This window comes from Sceloporus occidentalis, unplaced genomic scaffold (genome assembly GCF_023333645.1).
Source record: "Sceloporus occidentalis isolate IW3139 unplaced genomic scaffold, rSceOcc1.0.p SCAF_205, whole genome shotgun sequence".
NCBI classification, from domain to species: Eukaryota; Metazoa; Chordata; class Lepidosauria; order Squamata; family Phrynosomatidae; genus Sceloporus; species Sceloporus occidentalis.
Window position 1 is genome coordinate 1,464,854 of NW_028317185.1, and position 9,929 is coordinate 1,474,782.

Here is a 9,929-nt window from a genome sequence, read left to right on the forward strand (position 1 = left end):
CAGGAGCGCGACCGGACGCTGTGACCCCCCGAGTCCACCCAAAGCAAGGGCAGGAGAATAGAACCGCGCGTCATATAAGCTACCTACTGCTATTAACGGGCCAGTCCCACTGGAGCGCCACCATTATTAAAGGAGCCACAAGCACGTGGTCGCGTCCGCGAGGTGGGACCGTTCTTTTTAGAAAATGTTATTCCCCGTGAGTGGGGGGTTTCTGCCTTTTTAAATAGTGCTGCTTTCTTCACCTCTCCCACACCCCCTATAGCACTCCTTCACGCCAACTCTAGACAATCTGATAGCATCACATTAATTTTCTCTTAAGCCCCCCTTGTAGTATTTAATCAGTATTCGCGTAGAGAGAGAGCGAGGTACGTGTTCACCGATCCTCTCATCGTTAAAGGTCAGCGTAGTTCTCCTTTTTTTTGGGGGGTTGAGGGGGAGCATTTTTATTTAAGTACTGCAATAGTGTGTTAACACTTCATACATGCACAACTTAAGCACAGTTTGTTTTAACCCACAATGAGATGTCGTAATGTAGTGTGTATTTCCTTAGTGCAGAGAACGCATCATATATATATATATATATATATATATATATATATATATATATATATATATATATATATATATTATATTTCTCCATGCAGGTGTCATAATTCCTCTTCTTCTTCTTTAAGGCTACACCAAAGACAGCTCCCAGAGCGTTAGGCACCTTTTATTTGTATATTTTTGCCATTGTATAACTTATTTCTCCTCCGTCTCTCTGGACATTATTTAACCCCCGAGACCCGGGGACAGGCTTATAGAGCCTGCTGATGTAAGTAGGACATCCAGTGCCAGTACAGGGTCTTCAGTAGACCAATATTTAAGAGACTTGCGGTTTTGCACCTGGACGCGATGTTTAAAGCCCCTCGGCTCCTCTCAGTCAACAGATCTGTTTAGAAGTCCTTGCCTTTCTGTAGTGTTGAATCTCATATTGTGTTATGGGACTCGCACCGCTGTCCTTCAGCATCACGTCGGAAGCAGGGAAATGCGCCGGTTTTTTTTTTTTCTTTTTCCCAGAACATGAAATGTTTTTTTACGCCCCAGCTCTGGTGCTACTTTCATTTTTCTTTCTTTCTTTCTTCTGTACTGGTGTTTTTTTGTTTTGTTTTGTGTTTTGTTTTTTTTTGTTTTTTTGTACACTGGTTTGTTTTTCTGTCCCTTTTTTTTTTTTTTTTTTCTTTCAGGATTATTTTTTTTCCTCCCCTTTCCTTTCTCTCCCCTTTATTGTACAATACTTATTTGAACTTTTTAAGAAGGTCGTATAATGTGACCAGAGACGTTTTTATCCGCGGGGTGCCCGTTGAAGAGGAAACCTGCGTTAAGTCCGTGTGGCCTTGTAGATACGATCCCAATCGGTTCACGCTGTGTGTCGTTATTTTATCCCCTGCGAACCCCTTTTATTTTGTACTCGTTCTGTTTCTATATGTGTTTTTAAGCAGAATATTGTGTATACGGCCTTCTCCTCGGCCTCGGCTTTGTTGCTGCTCGCTTTAGGTCCCGTGGGTAAGAGAGAGAGAGAGAGACGCCTCGCCTGCAGTCTGCTCCGTACCCCAATTCCAGCTGCTGATATCCCTCCTCTGTCTGTGATGTTTTGGGTTACATGGTTGTCTACTTTTGTACACTACAAATAAAGTTTTATTTCTCTTTTTAAGGGCGTCCCGTCTTGGTCTTCCTTGCTATGTAGGCACAAGAGCCGGCGGTAACGTTGGGGGCAGATTAGATTGGGAATTGGCCATGTCCGCAGTTGGGCTAATCCTCCTAGTGCAGACTACCTGTGTGCGCATGCGCAGACTAACACAGTGAGTGGGAATGTTTTTAAATGACAATCTAACTAGCTGTGGGTAGATCAGGGTGCTATGCTGGCTTTGTATGATGGGTGTTAGACTATAACAGCTTTAGCTGCAGTTGTCGGAGTATGTAAAAGACCGATTATCATATAACTCTCTTCTAAACTAAACAAAAGTTACTAAGCATCAGCTTGTGTGCCAACATTTCTACCCTAAGGCATGCAGGGGGTCTTCACCGGTGGGGAAGGTTTTTATTGTTTGTTATATATATATATATATATATAACAAACAAACAATTTTAAATCATGCAATGAATTTTCAGTGACAAAGACCTTCCAGGATCAGGCCCTGGGGTTATGGGGTTTTTGTGGCTCTTTGTGTTTGGACCCGGTTTAAGGGGCCAGAAGACCTCCATTCCTTTTCCAAAATAAACACTGCTTTCGGCCTAAAAATAACTTGTGCTTCCTTGCGGTCCTGCAAAGCACCCGTCCGAGGCACAAAACCCCGCTTTCCTTTTAAAGACGCGCAGCGGGATGCTATACACAGTGCTGTATAGAGTAATATATATATATATATATATATATATATATATATATACACGCCCCCAACGCTGTATACTATAATAATTATATATATTTATGCACACACCCAGCGCTGTATATAGTAATATATATTCACACACACTAACTATATATATATATTTATGCACACACCCAGCGCTGTATATAGTAATATATATTCACACACACTAACTATATATATATATTTATGCACACACCCAGCGCTGTATATAGTAATATATATTCACACACACTAACTATATATATATATATTTATGCACACACCCAGCGCTGTATAGAGTAATGCCAGTCAGCACTGACAAAAAAAAAATCTGGTTTTATCACATTTAATTCCATTAAACTCCTTTTATCTGGAGGCCGCCATTGTTGTTGTTCGTTTGATAATTTGGGTGACTTTGCCAGCGCGAACGCCTGAGCTGATGCTTTATGGCGATGCTAATGAAGTCCGTTCCTCCATAGACTTTCATTAATCGGAACGTCCGGCTGTGTGATTAACACTGAGCCATTCTATTGTTCCCCACAGGCAGCACGATAAGGTGTGTGTGTGTGTAGTAGATCAGATAACAGAGCGAGAACTCATACAAATGGCTGATAAACAGCTGCCTGAAAACATTATTATGAATAAATATAATTATATAGTAACTAGAAATCCTCAGCCAAACTCCCAAATAGCTTCCACGTCCCTGTACCCACTATAACCCATGTCACATGTATGTCGCATGTTAATGAGCGTTCCAGCCCCAAGTTCACATTAAATGCATATGTGACGGTCTGTGAGGACACGCCAAGTCCCACGCTCGGTATCGGAAGCGCTTGGTGTCACGTCTGATACAGCTGCGGGTTCTACACCTGAGGAACACGGCCGGATGTATATGGGGGGGGGAGGTATAGGTAAGATTGGGGTGGCGGGATTGTAGGTGCTGGTGGGGGGGGGGGTCACAGCTTGATGGGGACAATATAGGGGTTGATAAAGCATTAACGCAAAGAAAATATTAAAGCTGGTGTAGATCGGGTCTACACATCTATAGCGCGGATTAGTGAGGGACGTTAGCGGCCCACCAGCCGTTTCCCACTGGGCCGGTCCGGGCCTGTGTGTGTGTGTGTGTGTGTGTGTGTATGTATGTGTATATATATATGTATGTGTGTAATAAGGTAACATGAATACATCTTTTCCTGTATATATATTTGTTTGTAAGGCCCAGGTTCCTCAGACTATTGTGTGGCTCATATGTATAATATATAAATTATTCAGACATTTAGGATTCCTGGCTCCAAACGTTTCTTGTCTTGCGTGGGATTCTAATTCTTTTGTTGTTGATGAAGCCATCGAGTTGGCGCCCTGGCCTTATCTTCCTTCCCAAACACATTCTTCACACACGGACCCAATGGATGACCTTTCTCCAGGCAGTGGCCGCTACACTGTTTAGGGGCTACTAACGCAGGCGCACAACACCCAGGTACCCCTCTAATGTATGCGCATAACACAACTCTATGTGACTCTGCATTAGCAGTGAGTGATAGACTGTGAGCCAAGTAAGAGTGATGTTATTAGAGCGAGTGTGCGTCAGCCTATGGTGTTGGAGTGTGTGTGAGCATGTAAGAGCATTAGTGTCAGTATGAGCGGCTGTGTATTAATGTGTGATGGGGTCAGAGTGACTGTGTGTGTTAGAATGTTCCCCGGCTTCCACCTGATAAAAAGCCGCTGCTTTATTGGCACCCGGTGCTCAAAAATATTATTTGTGAAACATTATACAAAAAAAACATTTATAAAACCTGCTTTCCTCATTACGATTAAAACTTATTTCCAACTGATTTTATTTACTACAAAATTGGGGGGGGGGGGGGTAATTTACAGAAGACCTGCTAAAAAACAAAACAAAAAGCCCCCGATAGCGGACAGTCCTGGTATTATCAATAAATTACTTTAGGGGAAGAAGAGAAGGTGGAGGGCACTTAGACGATTAAAATAGTTACCTCCGACAGGTAAAGTCTTCCGGGGAAGGGATAATACCCCGAATCAGTCCGTAAGAGGAGAATTGTAAGTCTGCGTCTCTATCGTCGAGACGTTCTGCACCATAGTGAAACTAGTATGAGATCTCCGGCTAAAAGTTCTCCTTCGCGCCAATCCCACCAGACGTTTATGGATTAGCGGTCCTCGCAGGCGTTGTTGGGCTCCTGTTCTTGAAGAGAAGATTCCGGCTGATCGCCAGTTAGGAGGGAGAACTGGGACTCCACGCGGAACACGGTTAGGGGAGGACATTCCGACGGCTTGGATCCTTTAGGTTGGCTATCGGCGGGGTCGGACAAGGCTCCTTGTGGGACGTCTTGAAAGAGGCATTCAGACGATTCCGAGGTGGAGCTGGTAGAACGTTTGAGTAACGTGAGACGGCTTCCGGAGACGACAAACGGGGCGCCGAGGGCCGCGGACGAAGACCGAGGCGACTGGCCAACCCCAGGCAGGAGCCGACTGAAGAGCGCGTTGGGGCGAGGAAGCGTGTCTTCATTCATCTCCTCTATATCGGAGAGGGGATGAAACTGCATGTCTTCTTTAGGCAGCCTAGGAGGTGAAAAAACATTAAGGAACACAATACCGAGATGAGCAGAACCATCGATAACATAAAAAATGCCATTTTCCATGGGTTTTGGCATCATTATGTTAAATTACACCAAGATCTGTGTGATAGAACTAGCATATTACTTGTCTTATCACCCTTATCTGCCCCATTTTTATACGGGGAACCTGAATTAATGCAGAATAATAATAGTCGGTGATGAATAGTTACGATAGGAGAAGTGGTACTCACGCCATGTCGAACGTGGAGCCCTGGAAGGATGGGAGGTGTTTCTGGAATATGGTGGCCGCGGTGTAAGGAGGATGAGGGTCCGAGTCGTTCCAGTAACGGTCCTTCACCAGCAGCGGAACGTCGGAATACATCTCGTCGACGGCCATCATGGACACCTAGAGAAAAGTCATACGTTTCTTAGCGTGTCTCATCGCGGTATGAGGAGCTCACGGCGAGTCAGGGTAAGGGGGGCAGGTACCTGAAAATTACGGTCAATTAGGAAATTGGTTTCGAAGTCATCGTCGTCCTCACCGAATGGGTTAATGAGCTGCTCGGCAACCTGGGAGGAGAGATACGGGTGCATGAATGACTGAAGCACTCATTCTTTAATAGAGTAAGAATTTGCCTCATTCATAGTTTTCACTGGGAACATGTGATTGGCATTTGACACTAAAGCAGGTACTGATAGGCTGTTGCCATAGAAACTGAACACTTTTTAAAAAGTTCTTCCGGGATGACAGATCTGTTATGGTTTCTTCGCTTAAAGTTACAAAAGTGCAATTAAGGTTTAGTCTAAATGGAACAGCACCTTTAATAGCTGTGAACTCGAAAGAATGAGGGTGATGATGATGAATGGAAGAACGATTGTTTTTTAGCGTGATTGGTGCATGACCAGATACCCTTCCTGCGCAGAGGAGGTACGGAGTATCCCAAGAGGCGACGTACCTTCAGCCAGCCAGCGTAGAAGAAGAACTGAAGCAGAGTGAAGACGGGGACGTATAGATCCAGATCGTGGCCTGCGTAGCCTTGGGCAGGATCCAGAAACTGGCGTCCGATTATACAGGTCAGGAAGAAGCTGTAAACCGCGATGGTCACCACCTGGTGTGAGGGTAAAAATATTTAGATTATTATCTATTTTATATAGCGCCATCATATTCCACGGTGCTGTACAATTGGGGGAGGGGGAATATTAAGTTCTCTAATTTTTCCCCGATAAGCCTGACTTCCTGAGCAGGAAGATAAGACAAGGAAGTGAGGAAAAGGGGGGGGGGATGAAAAATACTAATCCATTGAGGTGACATAAGGGTCTCACGACTTCTGACGTCGGGTTTACGGGTCCGTTACCTGCGTGTACACCAGCGGGACGCTGACCCAGTCGTAATGAAAGAGCATTCCACAGTTACCCCGAAACGCGTTCAGTTCCTGAAAAGAGACGCAATCAGGTCAGCGTTTGGCCAGTAAGCAACTCAATAAATTATACAGGTTCCTGGGCTTTATTCTTCACGACACAAGCCAGGCTGAGCTTTCTGTAGTCCCGCTGCTTTGTCTATCGGGACACGGAATATCATGAGACGGCCGTATCTCACCTCTATCAGCATTTTTAACGCATGGTCATCACGGATTCGCCCCTCGTCCCGCGCCTGGGCTGCCAGGTTACAGAACCAGACGCACGGAACCCAATACTTATTATACGAGGAGCGGAGATTCTCAAACTTCTTCCTCTCGTAACGAGTCATGAACCCTGAAAAGGAACAACGGAGCAATCAGCAAGAGGTGTCACCCTGCGGTGGGAGGGGCAGACTCCGTGCCCCATAGCCCCCTCCTGTCTGTGTCACCCTGCGGTGGGAGGGGCAGACCCCGTGCCCCATAGCCCCCTCCTGTCTGTGTCACCCTGCGGTGGGAGGGACAGACCCCGTGCCCCATAGCCCCCTCCTGTCTGTGTCACCCTGCGGTGGGAGGGGCAGACTCCGTGCCCCATAGCCCCCTCCTGTCTGTCACCCTGCGGTGGGAAGGACAGACTCCGTGCCCCATAGCTCCCTCCTGTCTGTGTCACCCTGCGGTGGGAGGGACAGACTCCGTGACCCATAGCCCCCTCCTGTCTGTGTCACCCTGCGGTGGGAGGGACAGACTCCGTGCCCCATAGCCCCCTCCTGTCTGTGTCACCCTGCGGTGGGAGGGGCAGACTCCGTGCCCCATAGCCCCCTCCTGTCTGTGTCACCCTGCGGTGGGAGGGACAGACTCCATGCCCCATAGCCCCCTCCTGTCTGTGTCACCCTGCGGTGGGAGGGGCAGACCCCGTGCCCCATAGCCCCCTCCTGTCTGTCACCCTGCGGTGGGAGGGACAGACCCCGTGCCCCATAGCTCCCTCCTGTCTGTGTCACCCTGCGGTGGGAGGGGCAGACTCCGTGACCCATAGCCCCCTCCTGTCTGTGTCACCCTGCGGTGGGAGGAGTCCATACAGGACCGGACTGGTGATGACAGGCCGGCACTTTAAGCCCAGCACCTGGAGATGCGCTGCTGAACACCATGTTTTTATGCTCATATAGTGTTCAGCTGGGCAAATTCATCCACTGGGGTAGGAGATCAGAAGGGTGTTTGGCCCCGTCAGCCAGCGGCCATCCGGGACTTTTCCCCCCAGCGTGCCAGATGACCACGTCCCATGCGTCGCCATTCAAGACTCACCAGCCTCCACTACATGATCTATGGTCGGGAACCTCTTGAAAGCAGCGGTGCTGACAGAACGCAGGATGAGAAGCCCCGACAGGCTGCAGTACCGCATCAGCGTTCGCCGGTACAGTCGCCCCTTTTCGTCTGCCCCGTGCACCGTGCCTGAGATGGCACACATGACGCGGTCAGGGAACGGCATGCAGAGGTATTGGTTCCACCAGCGATTCACAACCAGCGTAACATAAAAACCTGTTGGGGGGAGAGACCCAAAGTCAATGAAACGATCAATGAATTTAACAGAAATAAATGTAAGTTTATGCATTTATGTGAAAATAAAAATGTTCTATAAACGGCTCATATAGATTAACAGACTAGAGAGGACGTCCGAAAGACAAACGTATATCATCTCACCCAATACAAACGACACGGGTATGAGATTGGCGTAGTTGTTGCAATAGATGGAAACTTTCTCAAAGTATCGCCTCTGCTCCTCAGAGAGAAAAAACCTGAGAAGAAAAAACAAGAGATCTGCTGCAAACCAACCCTGCAGAGCATCGCTCCTAAAACCCAGCAGGAAAACTCGCTGTATGAAACGGGGAAACCCCGCCATTTTTTTTTAATCTATAGTATTTAGCTGCTCAGTCTTAATAACCCAGCTGGACATGCTGACTAATGAATGTCTATGGAGGAAGGGACTTCATTAGCATTGCCATAAAGCATCGGCTTTGAGGTGGGAAAGTCCCCACAATATCACATGGCTGACAGCAATGGTCGCCTCCATTGGTTTAGGGAGTTTATTGGGAAAAAATGAGATAAAAGCAGGTTTTTATCAGTTTTTACCTGTAAGTGATGCTGAGAGCCGAGTACATGATGAAAAAAGCCACAAACTCTTTATACAGCAGCTTGTAGATGCTGCCCCTCCATAGCAGCAAAAGTTTGTAAAACCCCCCAAAACGGGCATTGGCCACCCGGGCTGTGTACGTGACGGTCATCTCCTTCACCCGAGGTCAGCGCAGATACCAAGTTCCTTGGGAGAGAAAAGAAAACATCCGGTTAATAGAAGAGCCGGGGGTTCCATGTTATAGCAGGCCCCTAAATAAATCAGTCACATGACTCGCGGGTTATGACATCATAACCCTAAACGCGAGCCGCCGATTTACTGCTTAACAAACAGCTTTACGAGAGAAGTCTTTGCACCAGGGGTAATCCGAGACGGCGCGGAGAGAGAGGGCAAATATTTGTCGGGGTTTTTAGGACGCAGGCAGGTGGATTCCGCAAATAAAGTCCTTTTAAACTGTTTATGTGAGAAATTCTTTAAAACACATTATCGGGGCTTTTAGGGCAGCAGAACCCTGCGATCCCCTCATACCCGGCAAACACTCCGAGCGCCGAGAAGCCAGGGGCCTGGTGCTGAAGAGTCTTTTCTAGACGCCAAATATTCTTAAATAATATAACGATGTTCTTCACCAAACACCCTGCATCAGAACAGAAGCCCCGGGGAGGAAATCCTTCCTAAATTATACATTTATTTTTTTTTAACACATTATTATACATTTTTATAAGTTAAAAATTGTTATATATATATATATATATATATATATATATATATATATATATATATATATATATTATTAATATAAAATTATATTAGAAATTATCCATTTTTGGTGATTTTTCTGGCAGGATTAATGAAGGAGTTCGTGTGAAGGAGAGAAAGGGAAGCTTTTCATCGAATTACATTGAATTGGCCCAAAACACTACAGGAGTGCTTCCTATTGTGTCATTTTATATACAGTATGTGTGTCTATATACACACACACACACATTCATACACACACACACATTCATACACACACACACATTCATACACACACACACGGCACGTCTGTCGAATGCTTTGAGAAGCAAAAAGTCTTTAAAATAAACAGCAAATAAATGAAAAGTTAATTACATTTTAAAGGGAAAATTTGCATTTAAAAAGATCGCCCTCACCGGACCCCCTGTAACTCAGCTGCGGGGGTCCCTGAAATCCCCATTCCAAAAGTGCAGAAGATCTATTTATCCAAACATCTCCCTGCGTGCGATGTACTTACAGCCGCCGGTCTATCGAGACATCCCACGGGCATGCGTGGAAAGCGCTCCCATTGATTTCAAGCATAGTTGGGACATGGAGGGGGTGAAGGTACCTAATGAAGTACCTCCACGGGCATCGTTGGTATCGAGGCTCTCTGGGATACCGGAGCGATCCTTAAAGGGTATTTCTACGGGAAGAGTTGCCCTTCAAGTGA

At 46.3% G+C, this 9,929-nt stretch overlaps 1 protein-coding gene across 1 annotated transcript; it reads right to left on the reverse strand.

Moving 5' to 3' along the window:
* Window positions 1-4,555: 4,555 nt before the first annotated feature.
* Window positions 4,556-8,633, reverse strand: LOC149277967 (bestrophin-2a-like). The gene is made up of 9 exons (XM_089502585.1): window positions 8,482-8,633; window positions 8,053-8,147; window positions 7,657-7,890; window positions 6,561-6,715; window positions 6,319-6,396; window positions 5,920-6,072; window positions 5,453-5,533; window positions 5,215-5,369; window positions 4,556-4,967 (listed from the first exon to the last, which is right to left on the reverse strand). Exons 1-9 carry the CDS (start codon window positions 8,631-8,633, stop codon window positions 4,556-4,558), a joined length of 1,515 nt encoding a protein of 504 aa, XP_089358711.1.
* Between the last annotated feature and the right edge of the window lie 1,296 nt (window positions 8,634-9,929).

Bases quoted from the DNA above. Each gene is read 5' to 3' on its own strand.
- LOC149277967 (XM_089502585.1), bottom strand. From the start codon at position 8,633: ATGACCGTCACGTACACAGCCCGGGTGGCCAATGCCCGTTTTGGGGGG. The intron at 6,397-6,560 runs GTGAGATACGGC...GTCTCTTTTCAG, and splicing joins CGTTAAAAATGCTGATAGAG to GAACTGAACGCGTTTCGGGG. The intron at 6,073-6,318 runs GTAACGGACCCG...CCCTCACACCAG, and splicing joins TCCCGCTGGTGTACACGCAG to GTGGTGACCATCGCGGTTTA.